General features: G+C 51.2%; 1 protein-coding gene across 2 annotated transcripts in view; it reads right to left on the reverse strand.

The window, feature by feature from the left end:
* The window catches only part of QTGAL (queuosine-tRNA galactosyltransferase), an 88529-nt gene that overhangs the window by 9384 nt on the left and 54367 nt on the right, over window positions 1-24778 (reverse strand). For both annotated transcript variants that reach the window (XM_075562441.1, XM_075562440.1), the window contains exon 7: window positions 2805-2900. In XM_075562441.1, coding sequence (XP_075418556.1) covers window positions 2805-2900 — 96 coding nt within the window. The remainder of the gene's footprint in view (window positions 1-2804; window positions 2901-24778) is intronic.

Here is a 24778-nt window from a genome sequence, read left to right on the forward strand (position 1 = left end):
CGATCTTCACAAGGGGTCAGAAAACAGAGTCAACTCTGCTTCAGGTACCAGGCTGTAGAAAGCTGCTTCTGAACGTGCGAGAACTCCCTGCAGCCCGTGCCACTGGAGAGAAGCAGGGATGGGCTCTGCCCAACAGCCCACCCTCCTTCCCGACAACCACGAGCTCTGTGCACGACACAGACCAGCCCTGGAGTCGGATGGCACGGGAAGCAGGCAGATACTAGGGGGTGGGGGTGACGGTGGGACTGGGGATGGAAGAGAAATAAGCCAGAGAGAGAAAACAACAATCCTGCTGCTTTGTTGTGCACAGGACAGGATCTGGGACAAGCAGAGTGACAGAAGTGAGGTGAAAACCCAGGACAGAGGCCACGATGCTCACAAAGCCAATCTGAGAAGGTGCCAGCAAGAGAAAGGAAGCCACTGAAAACTGGACAAGACACTTAAGTTGTTCATTAAAATGAGACACACCCACAGCCAGCATCGTCAGCCTTCTGGAGGTGCACTTGAACGCTGCCTCAGGAAGCACAACCCAACCAGAGCAGCTCCAATGAGTGACGGGCGGCAAATGTGCCCTTGGGGCTGGGAGCAGAAGGATTGACCGTGTCTTCCAAACTGCGCACACGCCGTTCTCTCTCCCAGTTCCAGCCCCGGCCCTTATGTGAGAAACAGGAAGGCACGTGTCCGTGAGTTCCTGCTCAGCTGGCGGGTTTTCCTTCTTCTGAGCAACCCTCCGTCCCTTCTGAGTACAGGCAGAATTCTCAGAAGTGGGGATGGCAAGACTTCCTCTCACGTGCTTGGCACATGTTCTAGAGCTGTCCCTGGCAAAGTGGAGGGCAACGAAAAGAGGAAGGCCCTTGACAAGATGGGTGGACACAGTGGCTGCGACCACGGGCTCACACATAAGAACTGAGGCTGGCGCAGGCCGGGTGGGGTTTTGATCTATGGGGGGTGGGGGGGGTTGCTGAGTCCGAAACCACCCCAACCAGTGATCATGAGTAGTTTTCTCCTGGCTGTTCATTCCAGCTAAGACCCCCTTCAGGGAAGTGGGGCCATGACCTATCCTGCGGGTGCCCTGTTCTGAGTCAATGAGGCAGCACTTTGACTTTTGCCCCAAAGCCTGCTGGGCCCTGCACCATCGTCCTGACCACGACTATGTCAGGGCTACACGGTGCCCAGCCATCTCACCGAGGGCTCTCTCACCATCAGTCATGGACCCTGTGCTCAGTACAGGACACACTGTCCTCCTTGGGCACATTTCAGACTCAGGCCGTGCCTCGGGCTGGGGCCCAGGCACACACAACTGTCACAGAGGAATGAGCAGAGGTGACAGGTATGGCCCATGGGGCCTGTCAGAGGGGAGGACACTTCTGGGGGTGGGGGGGTCTCTGGTTCCCAGCCACCTCTTGAGCACCACCTATTCCTGCCGTCCCACAGGAAAGGCGGTCAGGTGGAAGTTGCCCTGTCCTGAAGGGGACAGGAGGAGAGGTGAGGGTCTCTGGACCCTCAGTAATTCAGATGACACACAAGGTAGCCTCGCAGTGGCTATGTCCCCACTCTGTGTAGGACAGACGGACAGACAGGGGTGTGTCAGTGGCCCAGAAGCACTCTGTCCACACAGAGGGCCTACGCACGCATCAGCCTGCGGCCAGCAAGGCCACGAGACACTGTGATGCTGCTCTGCTCCTGCTGGCAACGGCCCCTCTCCCCGGCTCCTCCCCGTGGGCCTGGCTTCCTGGCCCACCCTGGGGACAGCACAGGGCAGGGGCAGGCAGTAGACCTGTGATTGTGACTGCAATCGTCACTGCAAACACGAGACCCATGTCTGCACACATGTGCCCAGGGCAGGGGTATCAGGAAGTGTCCATGTGTCCTGTATGGGAAGTTGACAAGGTCGGCCCCTAGGGGCTGGATACAGTAGGTGTCCAGGAGGGTGGAGCTGGTTGGGGGCTTAGGGAGGCCTGGGGGCCAGAGGGGCAGGCCTTGTGCTGTAGGTCTACCTGGTCCCTGTCTAGGAGGGACACTGAGGCACACCAGCAATGGCCACAGGGCTCCAGGAGTCCAGGTGGAGCTAGGGTGGGGCAGGTGTTGTGGGGGCACCACGTGGGTGGTGGAGGGGCAGCGTCAACAAGCTGTTTCTGTCTGCCGTTGCTGCCCCCACTGCCAGCTGCGGTCATCCAGCTGTGGTCCCAGAGAACCTGCTGCAACACGAGCTCTCCCTGACCAGCAGCCCTGCTCCCAGGTGCACTGGTGGTTCCTGGAAGCACTCTCTGCCTGGTGGCCTGAGTGACCGTGGGGGCTGGGAGTTCCAGTGTCCATGTGTGCAGCCTCAGCAAAGGCCTGGCCAGGACCCTCCAAGAGACCCCCACCATCAAAGCCAGACCTCATGTTCTCCAAAGGCTCCTTAAGGGTGACAGAAGGACCATTGAACTGACTACCCCTAAGACTTGGGTACACTTTGAACTCTGACTCCAACTGTCTGGGGGAAGAGAGGGGTCAGCAGATGGTCAGTGCTTCTCCACGTGTCACCCCAGTCTTTGTGCAGACCCTGGCAGGCCTGGATGGGAAGGCTGCCCCCACTTACCATCATCCCAGACAGAGCCTGGCCCTAATTCTCACATATAACTCTTCAGCTGGCACCTGAGGCCAGGGAGCCTCCCACAGGCCACCCAGAGGCCCCTGCACCTGACACACAATGGCGGGGCTCCCTGGGTCAGCTGAGCTGGCAGGGCAGGAGGAGGTTGTGGAGGTGGGTGGTGGGGGAGTTGCCCCCCACAGGTCCATTGGTGCCCTCCCGCAGCACTTACCTTGCCACCCTCATCGAAACAGCCCACTTGGAAAAACCACTCTCGGGAGCAGAACCAGGTGGGCATGATCACGGTGGGGCCATGTGACGTGAAGACCTGGAGAGGCATTTAATGGGACAGTGTTACTCCAACCACTTGTGACCAACACATGAGCGTCTTTCTCCCTCAGAGTCAAAAGACCACAGTCGGACCCATGAGCTCCCCCCATCCCCACCCCACTCCACCAAGCCAACAGGGGTCAGTGTCCCGTCCCAACCTGGCAGGCACCCCTGTGACAGATGCTAATTTACTGTGCATGTGAAATCCAGGAATAAAACTCTGCTTTGATCCCTGGGAGGAAAAACTCAACACCAGCACAACGTCACACAATGACAGGATAACTTAGGGGAAATGGGCAAATGACTAGAGACACACACACACACTAACCAGATTCAAGGAGAAAGGGAGACTCTGAGCAGACCCGAGTGGCAATTCCACAATCTCTTGTTAACTTGTGAAGGGGTAGGGTCTAGCCTGTTAATCAAGTCGCAGCTTGATGACCTCATATGGAGGTGCGACAGATATAAATAAGATCACTGGTGCCCAAATACACACAGACTCTCTGCTTTGTATTACTGCTGACAAGACACAAGGAGCTACTCTAGAGCCCTGGAGCTGGAGGAGTCACGTGGAGACGCCTGCCAGTGCTGACATGCTTCCACCACCACTGGATCCACAAGACTTTCCACCCACTGGCCTGTGATCTTCCTGCATTAGGTGCCATTGCATGTGTTGTGTGAGTCTGAAGAGGAATTTATAGATTGGTATTGGAAATATGGGCTAATATCATACTTATGGACTAGGCTGGGATGTTTTCTCAATATTCAACTGCTTTTGTATATAAGCTCTTCTTTTATTTTTAAAATCATTTTATTGGGGGCTCATATAACTCTTATCACCATCAATACATACATCAATTGTGTAAAGCACATTTGTACATTCATTGCCCTCGTCATTCTCAAAACATTTGCTCTCCACCTAAGCCCCTGGCATCAGCTCCTCATTTTTGCCCTTCCCTCCCCACTCCTCCTCCCTAATGAACCCTTGATAATTTATAAATTATTATTTTGTCATATCTTGCCTTGTCCACTCTTCTGTTGTCTGTCTCCCAGGGAGGAGGTCACATGTAGATTCTTGTATTCGGTTCCCCCTTACCAACCCACCCTTCCTTCACCCTCCCAGTATTGCCACTCACACCACTGGTCCTGAAGGTATCATCCACCCTGGATTCCTTGCGTTTCCAGTTCCTATCTGTACCAGTGTACATCCTCTGGTCTAGCCAGATTTGTAAGGTAGAATTGGGGTCATGATAGTGGGTGGGAGGAAGTATTTAAGAACTAGAGGAAAGTTGTATGTTTCATTGTTGCTACACTGCACCCTGATTGGCCCGTCTCCTCCCTGAGACCCTTCTATAAAGCTCTTTCTTATACCCACATGAGTGTCTATGAATTTGTTTCTCTAGTCTACCTGGACTAACACAACTCACAATAATAAAAGCGATTCAAATAGTAGTCAAGACTTTCCAGAGAAGCCCAGAATCAGATGGCCTCTAACCAAAATGAATATTAATCCATATTCATAAAAAGTGAACATTCCCATGAGGCCACCCAAACCAGACAATAATGTCACAGTAAAACTACAGATGGAAATGATATTAATGATGCTGCCGCCACTGAGTCCATTCCAGCAGTGACCACGTCACTGAACACGTCAGCAGTGCCAGACCTGTCTGGTCCCGTGCCAGCCCCACAACTGTCCCTGTGCTGGAACCATGGCTGCAGTCACTGTGCCCACTCCACTCCTTGAGGCCCCTTCACTTTACCAAGCATCCCATGTCCTTCCTCAAGGACTGGTCTCTCCTGACAACATGTCCAAAATACGTAAAAGGAGGTCTTGCCATCCTGGCCTCTAAGGAGCACTCTGGTCTTACTTCTTTCAAGACAAATTGGTTTGTCCTATTAGCGGTCCGTGGTGCTTTCAGTATTCTTTGCCAGGACCAAATACATTGATTCTTCTTCAGTCTTCCTCATTCAATGCTCACCTGTCACATGCATGTGAAGTCACTAAAAATACCGTATCTAGGTCAGGCCCATTGTAGTCCTTACTCTAAATTAACAGCATTTCTCTAAAGTAACGTCAATGCAGCATATTTACTTAATGTAATGCATCTTTTAATCTCCGCTGCCTCCATGAGCATTGATTGTGGATCCAAGCAAGACAAAATCCTTGACAACTTCAATCTTTTCTCCATTTCTCTTGATGCTACCCACTGGTCCAGTTGTAAGGATTCTGATTTTCGTCACATTGGGTTGTAATCTATCCTGAAGGCTGCAAATCCTTGCTCTTCATCAGCAAGTGCTTTGGGTCCTCCTCACTTTCAGCAAGCAAGGTGGTGTTATCTGAGTATCGTAGGTTGTTAATAAGCCTTCCTCCAATCCTGATGCCACAAGTTTCTTCATAGAATGCAGCTTCTCTGATGATCTGCTCAGCACACAGACTGAGTTTGGTGAGAGGATACAAGGCTGTCGCGCCTTTGCCGATTTTAAACTCTGCAACATGCTCTTGCTCTGGTCGCACGACTGCGTCCTGGTCCATGTGCAGGCAGGCTCCTTCCGCACGAGCACGACTGCGTCCTGGTCCATGTGCAGGCAGGCTCCTTCTGCACGAGCACGACTGCGTCCTGGTCCATGTGCAGGCAGGCTCCTTCCGCACGACCTTGAGGAGCGTCCTGGTCCATGTGCAGGCAGGCTCCTTCCGCACGACCTTGAGGAGCGTCCTGGTCCATGTGCAGGCAGGCTCCTTCCGCACGAGCACGAGGAGCGTCCTGGTCCAGGTGCAGGCAGGCTCCTTCCGCATGACCTCGAGGAGCGTCCTGGTCCATGTGCAGGCAGGCTCCTTCCGCACGAGCTCGAGGAGCGTCCTAGGACCCCTTGCTTCTCCAGGCTGCCCACAGTTGGTTACGAGTTAGAGTCAAAAACAGACTGAGTTCAGCAACATATTTTAAAAGGCCATAAACCAGGTTGGTTTAAAACATAAAAGTCAATCACTGTGATCTATATTAACAGGTTAATGGACAAAATCACATGATTATCTCAATAGACACAGAAAACGTATTTGACAAAACCCATCACCCTTTCATGATAAAAGTTACTCAAATGAAGAACCTTCTTAACCTGGTAACAGACATTTATGAAATTCTTAAGCTGATGCTATACTTAAAATGGCAAAATAGCGAAGCTGTTGTTCCCCGCCCCTTGCCTAAGATTAGGAATAAGTCCTCTTCTGAACCCAAACCGAATCTCTGGCAGCTCCCTGTCAAGGTACTGCTGCAACTGCTGTAGGATACTTTCAACCAATCTTTATTTCCATGTGTTATTGATGATATTGTTCTATGATCTGCACATTCTATTGGATCACCTTTCTCTGGAATGGGTGCAAATACAGATCTCTTCCAGTCAGCTGGCCAAGTGGCTGTCTTCCCATTGTCCTGCTATAGTGGAGCGAGTGCTTCCAGTGCTTCATCAGCTTGTTGAAACATTTCAACTGGTGTCCCATCAATTCCTGAATCCTTGTTTTTGGCTAATGTTTTTAAAGCAGCTTGAACTTCTTCCTGACTCTGCAAAGGCATTCGACTGCGTGGACCACAAACAACTGTGGGCAGCCTGGAGAAGCATGGGGATTCCAGGACACTCAACGTGCTCACGTGGAACCTGCACATGGGTCAAGAGGCAGTTGTGTGAACAGAATAAGGCCATACTGCATGGTTTAAAATCAGGACAGGTGTGCACCAGGGTTGTATCCTCTCACTATACTTATTCAGTCTCTGTGTTGAGCAGATCATCAAAGAAGCTGGATAACATGAAGAAGAGTGTGGTATGAGGATTGGAGGAAGGCTTATTAACAACCTGTGATATGCAGAAGACACCACCTTGCTTGCTGAAAGTGAGGAGGGCTTAAAGCATTTGTTGACGAAAATCCAGGATCATAGTGTGGATTACAACTCGATTTAAAGAAGATCGGAATCCTCACAACTGGATCAATAGGTAACATCATTCATGTTAAATGGGGAAAAGACTGAAGCTGTCAAGCACTTTGTCTTGCTGGGACCCACAACCAGTGGTCATGGAGGCAGCAGTCAAGAGATCAAAGGGCACATTGCATTTGGTCAATCTGCTGCACGAGACTGCTTTATACAGTGATGACCAGCCAGGGTTCATCGCTTTGAGGATTAAGGTGAGCATGACTCAAAGCCATGGCATGATATGGACACTGAATAAGGAAGACTGAAGAAGACTCGATGCCTTTGATGTGTGGTGCTGGAGAAGAGCACCGAAAGCACCACGGACTGCTAAAAGGACACACCCATCTGTCTTGGAAGACGTACGGCCCGAGTGCTCCTTATAAGCAAGAATGGCGAGACTTCATCTCAACTGCTTTGGACATGTCATCTGGAGCGAGCAGACCAGGAGAAGGACACGAAGCTTGGTAAAGTCAAGGGGGAGCGAAAAAGAGGAAGGCCCTCCACAAAATGGATTGACGCAGTGGCTGCAGCCATGGCTCTGACACCGGAACAAGGGTGGGAGCCATGCGGGACGCGGCAGCATTTGGGTGTTGTCCACAGGACTGCCTGGGCGGCACTGACCAGCAGTGTCGGATGTCACTGCTTTATTGAGCACTGAGCTGGAGGTTCTGTAGCAGGGTCGGTGAGGAAAGAAGAGGGCAGATTAGAAAAGAGGAGGTAAACTACCTTTATTTGACATGTTCTTCTGTATATAAAATTCTAAGGTGTCCACACACAAACACAAAACTTTTGGAACTAATAGAGCTCAAGTAGGTTGCAGGAGACAGATAATGAAAAACATCCATTTTACTTCTATACATTATCAAAGAATAATTGAAAAATGAAAATAAGAAAACAATTCCATATAAAATTGCACCCAAAATAAAATACTTAGGAATAAATTTATCGCTACCCTCCTCCAAAAAAAACCCCCTAAGTCTTGCACGCTGCATTGTTGGAAGAAGTGAAAGGCCTAGATAAACGGAAAGAGACCCATGGCTGTGATAGCAGAGTACTGCCCAAGAATTGATCTACAGACTCAACACAGTCCCGGCCCAAACCCCAGCTGCCTTTCTTTGCAGACGCTGATAAACTGACCTAAAATCCACATGGAAATGTCAGACTCAGAATGGCCAAAAGCACCTCGAAGAAGCAGCCAATCGGAGGGCGCACATGTAAGGAGCGCATAACAGACGGTACAGCTACGCGACCTCCACACTGGTCCTCCGCGTGGGGACAGACAGAACAGAACCAGGAGGGCGAAGATTAATCACACACTACAGGCAACTGACTTTGACTACGGGGACAAAAACAATTAAAGGGAGGAAAGAACAATATTTTCCAACCTATTTGTGTTGGGGAACCTGAATATCCGTATCAGTTTCCCTACCTCACACCATATATGAACATCAACTAAAAGTGAATTTTAATAAAACAAAACTAAATGTAATAGCTCAAACTATACAACTGTTAGAAAGAAACGTACTGATAAGTCTCCATGACTCTGGATGAGGTAATAATTCCTTAGGTACAACAGACACCAAATAAATGAGCAACCAAAGGGAAATTAAGAAAATTTGGATTTAATCAAAGTTAAAAAAAATTTATATCCCAGGGAAATCCATTGGGAGGTTTCACAAATTATTGAACAGAAAAATTATTAACTCTGTAGACCTTCACCTAATTCAAAAAAAGTTTTATAAAAGAAAAAAAAATTATCCCTTCAAAGAAAACGAGTAAGACAGTGAAAAGATGATTCAAGAATGTGCTGCGCAGGGTTGGCAGACCATGTTTCCACTAAGGGTCTGGTCCCTAGTTTAGATAAGAACTCCTAAAGCTCAACACGCAAGTAACCAAATCTAACCCTTTCATGCCAAATGTGTGCTGCTTTGAATTTTTTTGTTGATACTTTGTTTTCACTAATAGAATCAAATCAAATTCATGGCCATCGAGTCAATTCCGACTCATAGCAGCCTGATCTTGCAGGCACAAATCCCCCGACAGTTTCCGAAACCTTGACTCTGTATGGGAGTAAAAAGCCTCATCTTTCTTCCGAGGAGTGGCTGGTGGTTTTGAAATGCGGACTTCATGGTTAGCAGCCCGATGTATAACCACTATGCTGAAACCAAGAGGAAAAGAAAATATTGAGGGCATATGGATTTTGATACAGTTTATAGGACATAAGTCCCCAGAGGACGCTGGTGGTAGGAGGCATTCCTTCAGATTCCTGTGGTTACACAAGTCCCTGCCAGGCAGCAGCATGGATCACAAGTAGGGCCATAACTTCCCAATGAACTCGAGAAGCTGAAAATGTTAGTGGGTGATATATGTCCCATGGGTCTTGAAAGAGTTAAAAATTGGAGAATCATATGACAATACAGTACATTGAAAAGTACACGAAGAGATGTCTGCCATCACCGAAATCAGTGTTACGCTGCCGTTGTGTCCACTGATCCACCCTCCTCTGTGTCACAGGAGCCTTGTATCCCCCAGGGTTTCAACCACCGATTGTTTTGCAAATAAATCACCAGGTTCTTCTTTCAAGATGTATACCTGAAGCTGCTCTCAAAAATAAGATCTATTAATTTTAAAAGAAAGATTATTTTATAGTCAGAGGAGACGCTACCTATATAAAGCAACGCTCCCACTCCACACGCAGAGGCCACCGGAGGCAGCAGCTGGACAGTGCTTCTGAGCGCAGGTGGGTGGTAGCTCCTGGCAGGGAGCCCTGAGTCTGGGATGCTGTGTGAGTCAGGTTGCCCGCCCACAGGACCCACCCAGCCTCTCCCGTGAAATGGTGCTGGCACCAGCTGGTCGCTGGGTCTGACTCATGGCGACCCCGTGGTGCAGGGCATTACTGAGGTCCGCAGGGATGGCGAGGCCACAACCTTTCAGAACAGACAGGCCTTTCTTCTGAGGTGCCTGCTGCAGGTTCAAATCACCAACCTTTCAGTGAGGACTCAGCTGCTTCACTGTGCCACCAGCGCTCCCAAAGGCCACGTGCACACCGACTGGCCCCAAGACTTGCCAGACGCTGGCATGGGGGCAGGGGTGTTCCCCCTGGCCACTCGAGGCGGCAAGTGACAGGGGGCCACAGACACTGCCTCGCCGTCCTCAGCAGGTGCTCACTGGAGGAGCAGCTTAGGCTCCTGGGAGTTCAGCATCTTTAAGTGTGGTTTCCAACAAGACAGCACTCGTGAAGCTTTACCAACACTCTCCGAAACTTGCCAGTCATCAGTTCGGTCAATTTTTTAAAACGGTAATTTATTTGTACACACGCTAATCATTCGTTTGATCTGATGGTGTGGGAGTTGGTTGTGCCAGACGCAGGGTGAGTGCTGGTTGGGACCTGCAGCACTTGCGCAATGCCCACTGGCCAGCTTCTTCCTGGTGCAGGTGCCTCATGGGTCACCTTCCTTGAGACAGAATTGGCCCACTGGGTACAGCAGGCCATCTCTAAATGGCTGGTGGAGCCGGCAGTGATGCGTGTGAGGAGGATTTAACTACACACCCCATCTGGGTGGCAGGCAGGGGCTGATTCTTGTAAGGGCAAGACATAGCAGTTTGTCTGTCAGGAAGTGCTGGACATTGTGGCATGGCACTCGGTCCTGGATGGCCCAAGTTCTCTGCCTGTGTGCCAGTGGTGGGCACCAGTGCCCCAGACAGCCACCCTGCTGGTTCTTCAGTGGATACAGGGCCTGGTGCACCAGGTGGCACAATTCCCCCCTCCCCGCAGAACACAGCTGCAGAGATGTACTTTGGGCGGAAGGGATGGTCTCCAGCAGACGGGCCCAGGTACACCGGGGCTTCTCCAGTGGAGCCCAGCCCAGACACCCCCATACAGCTGGGCCCTACACGGCCCACCACACCCTCAGGGTCCTGGATAGCTCCAGTCCCTGGTCAGGTCACTCTGAGATCCCCTGGAAGTCCCGAGCCTGTGGCAACAGCTGGCATTCCCCCCTGTGGCGATGCCCTGCTGTCACCCTGGGGGCTGAGGGCCCACCATTGAGTGCGCCCTCTTTCGCCCTGACCTGGAGTGGCCATCTGCCAGGGGGTCAGACAGACCCCAGGAAGCCTCTCCCTGAGCCTGGCCATCAGCAGGTGGCGCTCAAGAGCAGTGGGAGGAAAGGAATGCTGGTTTATCCCCTGGGTGCCATCAACCTGCGCAGACCCAGCAGAGCAGAGGGCCTCCCAGTCACATACATCCCAGCCCCACAGCCCATAGTTGCCCAACAAACCAGGCCCCAGCAAGGGAAGCCTGCTCTGGCTGATTGATCCCCACAGAATTTTCAAGGGTGCCCCGCTCTCCTCCTAGACTTGAACCAATGACCCTGAGGGTCACAGCCACACAGATCTAATAGGACTGAAGTGAGATGGAACTGAGTGTTTCACAGTGGTGCCCGAGCAAAGCTGGAAGCCCAGTATCCAGGTGCTGCTGATGCCCTCCCAGGGGTCCACGATGAAAGAAGAAAACAAACCATCCTCACAGAACGGGAAATGAAGCAAAACAGCACCTTTGTGGGCTGTTTAGTGAAAACAACACTCAGTAGTAATACCTTTTAAGTCCCTCTAGCAAAAAGAACCGCAGCTTTCAGTAAGTAGTTCTGGAGCTACTGGACATTCTTGTGGTTAAAAAGAAACAAAACAAAAACCAAACCCTCAACCCTTACCTCACGCCTTGCACAAAAATCAGCTCAAGATGGGCCATCGCTCTAGAGCTAAGCAAGAGCGCTGAAACCACACCTCTCTAGAAAGAAATGCGCTGCCTTTGGATGGAGAGAAACCAAACCGGCTCGTTATAGGGCAGGGTAGAACGGGGAGCTCCTGGGTTTCCAAGATGGTGAAACTGTTCACAGTAGTAGAAGGCCTAGTAGTTCTCCCCCAAGTGCCTGGTGGTTCCGAATCGCGGCCCAACAAGTACCCACTGTGCGGCCAGGTCTTTGGGTCGGCAGGGATTTCTTGGCTCTGAAACGGAGGACAAACGACGCTACCAACATGAAAGCTTCCGTCTTTGAAAGATGCCGAGAAGAAAAAGACAAAACCCCTGCAACGCCTGCACTGACGTGCATGTCACGTGTGCTGAGATTCTTAGGAGGGACACAGACACACCGAGTGAGAGATGGGCCACCCTGGGCGCTGCCCCACAGACAAACAGCTACTGAGCCCACGAAGACAATCCTTGTCTGACTACAGCCAGCGGAAGGACCTTTGAAGCACCAGGATGCAGAGAATGCTCAAGTAGAGAAGCTGATAATACCTGGGGCACTGGAAGGAGGGAAGATCTGTGCTGGACCAGCTCACCAATGCCAGCCACCGGGGCCACCCACCCCACTTTCCAGGGACTTATTCAAGAACAACCTTGTCTGGAACAGCCCAGCACTGGGAGTGGCGAGGGGTACGATGAGTGTGTCCATCAGCTGTGAGTAGATGCACAAGTGTGTCCATCAGCTGTGAGTGGATGCACGAGTGTGTCCCTCAGCTGTGAGTAGATGCACTAGCGTGTCCATCAGCTGTGAGTGGATGCACGAGCGTGTCCATCAGCTGTGAGTGGATGCACGAGTGTGTCCATCAGCTGTGAGTGGATGGACGAACGTGTCCACCAGCAGTGAGTGGATGCACGAGCGTGTCCATCAGCTGTGAGTGGATGCACGAGCGTGTCCATGAACTGAGTGGATGCACGAGCGTGTCCATCAGCTGTGAGTGGATGCATGAGCGTGTCCTTCAGCTGTGAGTGGATGGACGAGCATGTCCATCAGCTGTGAGTGGATGGATGAGTATAGTGCCCACTCACAGGGTCTCCTCCCCAGTGGGGCAGAGTGAATGGGTTCTGCCCAGGCAAGAGCACAGGTGAGTGTGTGACAGTCCCACAGTGCATATCTGCCCCTCCATCGGCAGGAGCCACCTGAGAAAAACGCCATGTCACCAGTGCTGCCACCGAGGACATGGTGTCAGGACAAACACATGGCGGCTTCTAAACCATAACATCTGGCACCTGTGGTTGTACCCCTGGCGAGGGAAAGGTGGCTGCACAGCTGATGGGCAGGGTCCTCAGGAATGCTGTGGTTACAGCACCCTTCAGGCCATGTGGGGCCTGAGTCCAGGAGCACCAGCCCTGGCTAGCAGTATAAGAAATCAATCCCAGCCACATGTTCCCCGGCTCACCAGAAACCACCTGATTTCACCCTGCTGCTTGGAAACTGTTACAAAGCAAAAATCGAGCTTCCTGTTTTCATCTCTTACTTGCCAAAAATCCAGAGGTATTTTCTGGCAAATTTACTCTGCAGCTGGAAACCTGATGTTTCAGCTGTTTTGCTCCCGTGTGCAGCTAAACTGCGGAAAACAGACCCAGACCTCCACTAGCCTGGCAGGCCTGTCCCTAGGCCTGGGTCACTGGGGTTGGGGTGTCAGGCTCGCAGAAGACTCTTGGAGGAGAGGAAGGCCCCTGGGAGCGGGGCCCCGTGGAGGTGCCAACATTCTGGACCTGGATCCACATGGCTCTAAATGAGACCCATTGGCTGCTTTTCACTTTCTAATGCCACAATGGAGCTGTTCAGTTTGACTCGGGCCTGCCTGGGTCTGTGCTCACGTTCTAGTCACAAGGCAGAACACAGGGTATGGCTGATGGGCCAGCCTCCACCAAGACAGGCCACGCAGAGCCTCGCCCAAACTGCCCAAAGCAGATGTGTGAGGGGCATGCAAGCCATCAGGGAAACGCCCATGAATGCCAAGTGTGGTGCCACCCCCCGCAAGATGGACTGATGGGGGTGGGGGGAAGCTGTAGCAGAACGAGGGAGAGGCTGGGCTGGGCACAGGGTCTCTCTGGGTATGAGATGCATAGCCCTTCACGTGGCCTTTCTCGCCATGGCTGTGTAACTGTCACCTAGCGCCTGGGTTCACATATACAGACATGGGACTTTCTCACCAGTGCAAACAAAGAGTATGGCACCTTTGGGCGTCACATTTTGGGTGGGCATCTCTGGGCGCACACAGGCAGAGTAGGAGAGAGCTGAGTGCCTCTAGCCCTAGGGCTCCTGGTGGAGTGAGGTGCCCATGCCCTGGGCACTTAGTACCTGAGCTAAAGAGTTTTGTAACACTTGCCTGAGCAGGGCAGAGGCTGGGCCGAGGGAGCCAAAAGTCAGACAAAGGCCTGCCAGCAGACATTAGGAAGCTACGCTGTTCAAAGAACTGTATTCAGAGTCTTTCCTGACCCTGAGTCGTAACCTGTTCCTTCCCTAATGAGCCCCATAACCGTACCACCCGTGGGTTCTGTGTGCCCACTGCAATGCAGTACGGAACCAGGGAACCAGTGTGCTGCATGGGACGCGTGGCTGGTGGCACAACTGCTCCAACGGGTGGCGGGGCCCTGTCTGACTCCCCTGTCAGAAGCAGCCTAGGGCTGAGGCAGCTGAACCAGCTGATCACTTCTCCCCTTGTGAATGCAGAGGCGTCAGACACCCCACCATGGTGGGACTGGCTCATGAATTGGTGTGGAGGTGCCCTGGAGGGAGAAAGGGTGTTGGCCAGGTTCATGAGCAGAGAAGCTTCCTGCAGCCTCAGCCTCAGCCCCCAGGGTCCTCTCCCATGTGCTACACAGTTGCCGTACCAAGAAGGAGGCCTGCATGGTGTGTGACAATGAAGTTCCATCTGTTGGACTCCACCAGAAGATCTCTGGCCCAGCTGCTGGCAACACCCTCAGCTGGACCCTCCTGTGTACCATGCTGGCTGGTGTCCCTCCTCCCCAGCCCAGCTCACCCTGCCCAGGCAGCGAGTAACTTGGCAAATCTTCTCCCCCCTCAGCAGTGATGAAACTGGACAAAACTGTCAAGAGCTGCCACTTGTTAGGTTGTTCTCGAAGTCAACCCTCAACCATCTAGGCGGCCCCACCGGCTGCAACCACAGGCTTAGGCACAGCCACCACTGGGAGGGTGGGGCAGGAGCAGGCAGTGTTTCAATTGGTTGTTCACAGTATTGCTGCTGTGAGTCGGAACCCATTCTAAAGCCCCTAATGAGAACAGGCACTTGCTAAGGGCATGCACCAAGCTGAGCGCAGATTTCTTGGGAAACTTACTAAACTTCAGGTCAGAATGGTGGTGGAGGGTGGGGGTGGGGCTCAAGTCCTGCTGGGACTGCTCCACGGCCACCTTTGTGGCCCTATGGTGGTTTTCCAGAGTAGGGTCTGCAGGTGACCAAGCCAGCATCTTTGCTGGGAACAGACTGATTCCGTAGACCCACAGAAACGCAATGGAGTATGAGAGCCAGCTGAAAGTCTAGCCTGGTTTGAAAATGAATCCAAAGTCAGATGACCAAGGCTCAAGAAACAAGATATGTAACAGTTGCTTCGAAGTCTGTGGAATGCAGAATCTTGGGGCAATTCGGCAACAGTTTCTACTAGCTGGGTTTCCTAAGTCTCACTGACTGCTTTCTATTTCTTGGCATTACCAATACCTCACCGAAACTGGGCACCTTAGTGATACACTGTAGCAATGTTGGCCTCCCAACTGTAGCTCTCCCAGCTGGGTCTGGGCACTAGCTGACTTGGTCGGCACCAGAGAACCCTGCCTCCCCTTTGGCTTTGCCCCGTGGTGATTCTTCCCACTCTCCAGTCTGCTTCTTAGAGGCCATCCTTGGCTTACTCAGCTGGTGACTGCCCAGCAGGGAGCTCACACCCTTCCTGCTACAGCTGCCACTACAAGCAATGGCCCACAGGTGTCCAGAGTTCAGACAGGCTTTGGTTGCCTGGTTGCCAGGCTGTTCCTTTGCTCTGGCCCCTCGTGCACCCTCTGTGCTCTACCTGGGCACCCGTGGCCCATTGGGCCCCATGGATAGCCCGGGCTACCTCAGCTCTTTCTTGTGCAGCTGTGTGGCAGACACGCACCCCCCCCACCCCCCAGCCCAGGCAATTCCATTTCCTGCTAACATTCCCACCAGCAGTCTGAGGCACACCATGGGGCAGCCACCACTGACGTTGGGAGGAAATCTCACAGATGAGGGTGGCACCCGTCTTTAAGGGTCAGCTTTGCTGTCACTGAGGACAGGTGCACTGCGGACCCCAGTCCTCTTGCTGACTAGCCAGCAGCACATCTGGATGCCCTACCATCTGCATCTAGTCTCTGGAGTCTGGGACAGCAATGCCCACCACCTGCTGCCCCTCTTCATGGTGGCAACAAGGGATCTTGGGAGAGTCTTGGTTTATTTAGAACAGAGCTGGCAGCGAACCCTAAATGTCCGTGTTCCCTAGCTCTTTCCCTCATTTCTAGGTGGCCCAGTGTGAATGGGAGTTTCTCTTTTGAAAACATCTACCACATGCTGCCGGTGGCCCTGCTCTGCCAAGCCTCTCCGGAGCACCTCCCAGGGAGGGCAGCATCCTAGAGCACACACAGCACCCCCACCCCACAGTCCCCCCAGCACCTCCCAGGAGAAGCACAGTTCCAGGTGACTGCATGGCTGGTCTTTCGATTACAGGCTGGGTTTGTACCGAACAGAACAAATGGTCTCATAACATGATGTAATTCAATCAAACCATCCAAAACGGTCTTCCAAAAGAAGCAAGTCAGTTTCTGAAAGTAACTCTACGCAGAGGGCTTATTCACCTGTGGTGTGCAGACGGTCTGCAGCATGGAGAGTGGGTTTTGTCTAATAACAACTTTGATCGCTGCGGGGATTAGAGGTGGGCTAGTGAACAGTGGGCAGTCGGGCCTCTCAGCTAGACCTGTGGCCTGGGACGCACGCCTCTTGTTATCACCGCCTAAGGGGTCTGTGGCAGCAAAAGCAGGGGGAGAGAAGAGGTTCCCACGTGATGGGTCACAGGGCAACAGCCGTCACACCAACCCAGGGGGCCCCATGTGCAACCCCACAGCCTCGACTATGCAGTTGCCACCCACAGCCTCACTTAGCTCCCAGCACATGGGACTGGCCTGCAGCACCACCACCAGCCAATCCGCTCACAACAGCACCGCCACCAGCCAATTAACGTGCAGCACAACCACAGACTTTTCAGCTCAGGGTGGAAGCCCTGTGGGCAGAAGTGGGCTGGCAGGCATTGAGCTAGGAAGGCAGTTCTCTGGGTCTCTGCAGAGAGGACAACTGGGGGCGGGGAGATGAGGTGGAGGAAAAGGACTTTAGGTATGTGGGCGCTGTGCTCCTGGAGGCCAGTTCTAACTGTGATGCTCAGAGCCGTGCCCATGAGTCCAACCTTTCCATGAGCATGCCCAGGCCGGGACAGGCAAGATCCATCCTAGCCACCCTCGGCTATGAGCCGCCGCAGTACTGGGGGCGGCAGTGGTGGCTACTGTGAGCCACTAGATTCTCGGAGGATAGTCACGCAAAGTGGGGCCTAAGGCTGACAGGGAAATGCCTGGTGATCCCCTGGCCAGAGAGGCATAACAGCTTCCTCAGTCAGGAAGTGACGTTTCACAGCAAGGGCAATCACGGCGCATGTGGGACCACCCCATGGCACTGACCCCTCCAGAGAGCGTGCTTGAGGGCTGCTCACTGATCCCAAGGGGTAACCCAATTGTCACCTAGTTATCCAGAGCAGGCTCCCTCCCTTCCTTTCTGGTCACACATGCACGTGCGCGCGCACATACACGCGCGCCACATAAACACCACACACCCCAGACACACACAAATCCAAATACCGCATACCTCACTGACACACACCAAAACACCACACACACACACACCCATGCCCACTCAAGATATCCCACAACCACACCATACCATAGACACACCCCACATACACTATATGCACTCCACACAGACACACACCTCCACATACATACATTCCACATACCCCCATATTCAGAGAAAGACATCCATCCCACACATGCAGACACAACCACCACATAAACACACACCACATTCAAATGTCACGCACACCACAGATGCACCTCTCTCACACACACACACACGCGCACACACACACAAGGTTAGTGACCTCTCCTCCCGCCTATGTCTGCCTATTTCACCAGCACGGGCTTCAAGGCAGTGCAAGTGCATCAAGGCTGCTTCTCCATCCATCTGTGGATGGGGACCTGGGCTCACACCTTTTGGTTACCGTGACCAAGGCTAGAACAATGTTCTACACTTGTGTTCTGTAACCATTTGCAGATGGAGTGGTTCGGAAGTCCCAGAGGGATTTACAAGGCTTTGTTCAGAGGGGCTGGAATGTGCTAGCTTTAAGGACCACAGACAGGCCAGGGCTGTGACGGTTCTCTGAGGGCCTCAAATAGACAAAAATCCAAGGCACCCACACAACAGGCTTCTGCAAACGCAGCCCAGCAGCAGCAGACGGGTTACAAGTCAGCAGGCTGGTCCTTGGCATTCCTTCACTCCACCCAGCTTGCCGGGCATACAAGAGCATCCAGGCTCAAGCTCCCCGGAAAGGTAGCACACAGGACCGTCACCCTTCCTGCCTCAGGTTGCCAGCCGCCTCTCCGCTGCGGGCCCCAGCCGCACAACAAGCCCTGATGTGGGTGAGCCATGCCCTCTCTTTTCCAGTTACAATGTCACTTCCCAGTGACAGCAGTGCAGCGACCATGCGGGTCTCAAAACCAGATCACCATGACTAGAGATCGGTGAATTTTAAAAATAGCCTGAAGGCATCAGGAAACCCCTCCTGCAATGAGAAAATGAACACAGGACACAGGACAATGTTAGCATGTCTGAGATTCCTACGTAAAATGCTCTCTCAGCTTACATGTTTTGTTCCCTCTGATAGACGAGAACATGACTCAGACAGGCATGAAACAGGAAGGCTCCCCAATACTTGTTAATGGAAAAAGGGTTGGGGTCTTGCTGACAGAGAGTGCTGCATCATCAATACACGAGGCAGTGGGGCTACTCTGGCCCCCTGCACCATGCCTGGATGGTGCTGGGGCTCTGCAGTGCCACCCCTCAATGCCGTGCAAACACCCACACCCACAGGGCTGGGCTAGGAGGCAGAGCCAGAGTGAGTAGGGCTGATGAGGGCTCAGGCCCAGCAAGCAGCCTGGCCCACCCGCATGCTGCACCAACTGTCACCAGTCACCACCACCATGGTGGAGTGAAGTACACAGGTGTGGCGAGAAAGGACAGGAGAGTGAGCTGTCTCCCCATTCCGCCCTCCTTACACACACCCCTAACCACTGAACACCCACGTCCAGAACCTTCCCTCATCACTACATAGTCTCAGCACTAGCTCTTGGCCAAAAGCCTAGAAAAATGATAAAAAGAAAATATTGTCATTCCTGTATCTTGGCTGAATTTGAACTGCTCTTGTTAAAGCCACACCAGTGTGGGCCACAGGCATCTGCAGCTTATCAACGTCTGGGCTCAATTTTCCTCTTTCCAAGCAAGCACTCCAACATCTTGTCCAAATGAGAACCACTATGAGTATCTACTTTCTCTGGGGTTTCCCAGTAAGTCATATTTATTCCACGTGCTAGGAAATGGAATCCAGGGATGACAAATCTGTTTAATAAACAAAACCCCCAAGCAGGTGATCCATGTGCAGAGACTTCTACTTGGTGTTGGAGGAGTGGGTGAGGCGAGGAGGAGTGCAGAAGCACTGGCACAGGGGTTGCACACAGGTGAGTCTGGTGAAGAAAAGCTGTTACCCGAACCGAAGTGCCACCATCAGTGGTGTCTCACTTGGCGACGAATTCTAGGACATTCTGATTCCCAGAAACGAGAATGGCTTGAGACTGACTTGGGAACTGAAGCTCCCTAAACCTTAACATGAAAGGTGACTGGGGTCCCTGCCTGCAGTGAGGAGACCCTGGGTCTTTTGTCTGCACCAGACTCAGCACTAAGGCCACCTCAGAGATGCTTCCAGAGCCCTGAGCACCAGCATCCTGTTGTGAGAGCCAGGTGATGCAGCTGCCCACCCTCTCTGTGTCCATAGCCTCTCTGCGGAGCAGTGTTCTCCTTACTGCTGCGGCCGTGCCACGTGACTGAGAACGACCTGCTCAGGTGGCACTGGAGCTCCGTGTCTGAGTCCCACAGGGCCAGGGCCGTGTGGGCTGGGGCCTGCCCATTCTCGTCCTTCACTGTCAAGTGCAAAGGACAGTTAGGGTGCTGTGTAGGACCAGGACAATGGTTGCTTTCCCACACCCGCTGAAAGTGGACAGAAAGCTGGTCTGGGGAGGCTGGGCATGGTGCTAACTCTGCTGGTCCAATGATGGTCTCACAGCCCTGGGGCCACCCTGAGTCTCAACAGTGCCTGGCCTGCACCACCCAGGTTGCCGAGCATGAAGGATAGCCACGTGGCTAGAATACAGTAGAACCCTGACCTCGACGCTAATCCATTCTAGAAGGAGGGTCGAGAAGTGATGCAGTCAAGTTCTGAATCAATTTTTCCCATAAGAAACAACTGAAAATGGATTAATCTGTTCTCAACCACCAAGTTCTTACCCTAACCTTGCCTTTTTACCTAAAACATTACACAGAAATTTCAAAGTAAAAAAGTTTAGACTTAAATAACATAAAGAAGAAACACAACATTAAAACAGTTTTTAACTACAGTTTGGCCCATACCTTGAGATTGATGAAGATCTGGATCTGTGGACACAGATGTGGAGAGAAGAGAGAGGCATAGTTTGGAAGGGGAATCCCCTTCCATGAAATCACCTGGGAGCTGCTTTTCAGGACTTGTTTTCCCTTCGTGGCCTTTTCTCAGCCGCAGGACCTGTCTGAAAACAATCTGTCTCATGTGGCCTGCTGTTGGCGTTTCCTTAACTGTTTTCTAAAAGGGTTCACTAAATTGTCATCAACAATATCGATCACACAGTTAAGCAGTTCCTTCTGATGACTCTTTTCAAAGAACTCTTAAGACCCATGCTTTTAAAAAAATCTAAAACAGTATAAAAAGCCACAAAAACTAAGAATATTATAGCAAAACGCTTGGAACACAGCCACAAAAGGTTTAAACAACACGTACTAACAACACCAACTAATGTCAAGTGACTGCAGAAATAGGAACTGCTTTTGTTTACAAAAATAGGGTTGGATTCTGATGTTATGTTTGCGCTCCAATGCAAAACTTTCTCAACATTTCGCATCAAAATCCGATATGTCGAATACCGACACGGTAGAGTGCCGGGGTGCTACTGTATAGCCCTCACCACTCCTAGGGAGAGGGAGCCTATCTTAGAAATCTTTAAAAGAAAGCGTTTGTTTTGGAAATCATCAGCTTCGGATGGGGCAAGGCTGACGGATTTGCGCAGTGTGAGTGCACAGGAATGATTACCGGGCTGGGAAACCAGGCGGGGAGGCAGCCAGTCAAAGCAGAGGTGTCAGCCATCTTTAAGCAGGCACAAGGTTTCCAGCTCTGCCAGTCAAGAGTGTTGGTCGCTGAGGCAGCACGCATGCTGCCACTGTTTTCAGAGACTCCGTTCCTGCCCTGGCGCCGCCCTCGAACCGCTCCAGCACAGCTTCAGTCTGTAAGTCTGTGTGGGAGCAGAAAGCCTCACCCTTTCAAGTGAAGCAGCTGGTGGTCTTGAACTGTTACCTTGTCGTTAGAAGCCCAAGTGTAGCCCCCTCCCCCACCAGGGCTCTCTCTTACCACAGAGAGAACAGTCAATTTGATTTCTGTGTACTTCATCTGAACAAGTGTATGTGTATAGTTGCTATTTGTGTTGTTGATAAAAGGTACTTGCTATGAACAAGTGGTTGGTCGTACAAAATGCCATCATTCGAAACAATCCAGCTTCGTCTCTACCACCAAGGTTGGGTTTTCCAACTACTGTTCTTGCCAGTTACAACTTTTGCATTCCAATAGCCAATAATTATCCATGTATCTTGACTGCATGTTTGATTCATTTCAGGTTGAAGAAGTTGGGGGGATTCTTAATTTCTGGAACACTAACATTGGTGGTTGGTGCATAAATCTGAACAATAGTTATGCGAACTGGATTTCCTTGTATGTGGATAAATATCCTGTCACAGACAGCATTGTACTTCCGGACAGATCTTTTTATCGAGACAGATCCTTTCTGAGGATGAACGCAATGCCATTCCTGGCGGCACAGTGAACCCTATTGTATTTTTTGATTCAGAATGACGGACACCATCCATTTCAACCACTTACCTGTCGCTCTGTTGTACTGGATGGCTTGTGTGTCACTACGATGCTGGACATTATACCAGCAAGGGGACTCCAAGGGAGAACTTCCAGACTAAGAACAGACCAGTGATGGCACTTGGTTCAAAGTGTCCTCTAAAACCCACGTTCACCAGGATCTCAGACTGCAGCCTCATTTGGAAACACAGTCTTTACAGGAACGTATGAGACTGTTGGGACCATCCCTGGAAAATGTCTTTAAGTGAATTAGCTGCTAAGTTGAACAGGTATATACCGTGATAATTTAGCACTACTTTAGTGTAAACAAAGTCTCAACGCCTTCCAACAATCAAAAAGCTGCAGGTGTCAGTAGGTTCGGGTGGCTAAGAGGAAGAAGCTTTTGTGAATAGGGGTTGGTCAATCATTTCAAGCGAGGGCACATTCACATCACCTTAAGTAAGGGGCACACACAGTCCACTGTCCGGTAACCTAGGGACGGCCTGCATAATTAAACTGAATTGATGTTGAAATGAGGTCACTCACTCATCGCCATTAAGTTGTTTTCGACTGACAGACCTTCTACGACAGGGTAGAACTGCCTTGTGGGTTTTCATAAATTTCATAAATTCTTACAGGAGTAGAAAGCCTCTTCTTTCTCCCAAGGTGTGGCTGGTTGTTATGAACTACTAACCTTGTGGTTAGTACCCACCTTGTCACCCACTATGCCCTAGCGCTGGAGTAGAGTGGGCTCTAAGTCCAATGGCTAGTTCTTGAGGAGATGGCCACATGGAGGCAGAGGCAGAGGCAGAGACCGGGACGCCAGCACTCGCCAGCCGATGCGAGATGTCAGGAGGAGAGGAGTGGGTCTTCCTGAGTCTTCATGCACTGGTACCTGGTTTGGGATTTCTACTCACCAGAACTGTGAGAAAATGGGTTTCTGTTGTTTTAATCCATCTCCTTTGTGTGGAAAGCTCTTTCTACAAAGGGTGCGATTGTAATGCTTTAGGCTCTATGAGCCAGGGGGCCTGTCTTAAGTAATGAACCTACTGTTGTAAGGAAAATTCAGCCACGTGCAACATGTAAACAAAGGAGGGTGCCTATGTTACAAAGAACCTCATTTACCAAAATGCAGAGTAGATGTGGCGCCAGAGCCCGACTGAACTGGGGCGGAGCGGGACTATGGCTCTAATGGAAACACTGCTGCTTCCTTCTCAACACGCCCCAAACCAAACTCATTGCCATCAAATAAATTCTGATTCAAAGTGACCCTACAGAACTGAGTAGAATTGCCTGTCCGTTGGGGATTTCAAGACTTTAAATCTGCACAAGAGTAGAAAGCCTCATCTTTCTCCCTCAGAGAGGCTGGTGGGTTCGAACCACTGACCTTGTGATTAGTAGTTCCATGCACCACCAGGACCCCTTCTTCACACTACATACGAAAATGACATAAAACTAGAGCAATGATGCAAATGGAAGTGCTAAAACTATAAAACTGAGACGATGACAAAGGGGCATGGCTTCATGACCTTGGATTTAGCAACAGCTGCTCTGATCAGACAACAGAAGCTTAGCTAACATTAAAACGATAGGCAAATTAGATTTCATTACGATAGAAATTTTGAACATCAAAGGACTATGTCCAGGGAGTGAAAGATAACATAAAATGGGAGGAAATTGAAAATCACGTATCTGATGAGGATCTAGAACCCAGACTATACAAAGATATCAGACAACAACAAGACAAACACCCCTTTCCAAGGATTAAACATACATTTCTCCACAGGAGATACGGAAGTGGCCATTGTTGGCTCAGGACAAGAGGCCCGACATCATTTAAAATGCACCTCCACACCACAGCGAGAGGCCATAGGCACCGCGAGCCTGTCTCATGCCTTTGTCCCTACTGCACTGCTGGACACTTGTGCCCACGCACACTCAGGAGGCTCACGGCTGCTCGACCGCACCACAGACAGCTCGCCCACTGAGCCTGGGAGTTCCAGTGACAATCCCTGGACTTTGTCCCCACTCCACCGTGTGTAGGAGTTTCCTCTTAAGGACCCACGAGTAGCTCTTCTGCCTCAGGTCTGCTGCCAACTGAAGACTCAGCCGACCTAGTTTCTTCCAGCTGTCAGATGACGGAGCTGCTGCGCACCCCAGGATGTGTCCTGCCAGGAAAGGCCAGCCCAGGAGCATCGAAGAGCTTGCTCTCGGGAGGCTGCCTGCGTTCTGTCACCAACAGAAGGTGTAATTAAATCTATGTAACTAATAAAAAGTACACATTTGCTCCCACGTGCCTAGGGGACATATAAAGTAAGATGATATGACTGGTGAGCCGTAGTGTGTCCTGAACAATGTCCATCCTCAGTTCCCAGGGATGGATCACACAGAATGCAATGAGGTCATCCAGTCTGGGTGCCAGAAAAAAAGGACGCTCACCATATATACTTGTGTATAAGCCGAGTTTTTCAGCACATTTTTAATGCAGTTTTTGTGGGAAAATTAGGTGCCTCGGCTCATATTTGGGTCAGCTTACACTCGAGTATATAGGTACTTCAAAATGCTTCCCATACTTACAAAAAAAACCAAAAAAACCCCAAAAGCAAAAGAGACAAAAGCCAGGATTATGGGCTTTAAATGAGCTCAGTTGCAATGTAGAAAAGAGAAATCCTGAAGGGGAAAACTGAAGTGACTTAATTCCAATCATGAAGGTCATTAGTTCTATCGATGCAGGAAGTGACGCGGACTCTTCCTCAAGGCAAAGTTCACATGCCTCGTTTCCAGATGCCTGTGCTTTATTACCCTTTAAAATCCTGGTTGTTCAAAGACGGTCTTTTA

This window comes from Tenrec ecaudatus, chromosome 10 (genome assembly GCF_050624435.1).
Source record: "Tenrec ecaudatus isolate mTenEca1 chromosome 10, mTenEca1.hap1, whole genome shotgun sequence".
NCBI lineage: Eukaryota > Metazoa > Chordata > Mammalia > Afrosoricida > Tenrecidae > Tenrec > Tenrec ecaudatus.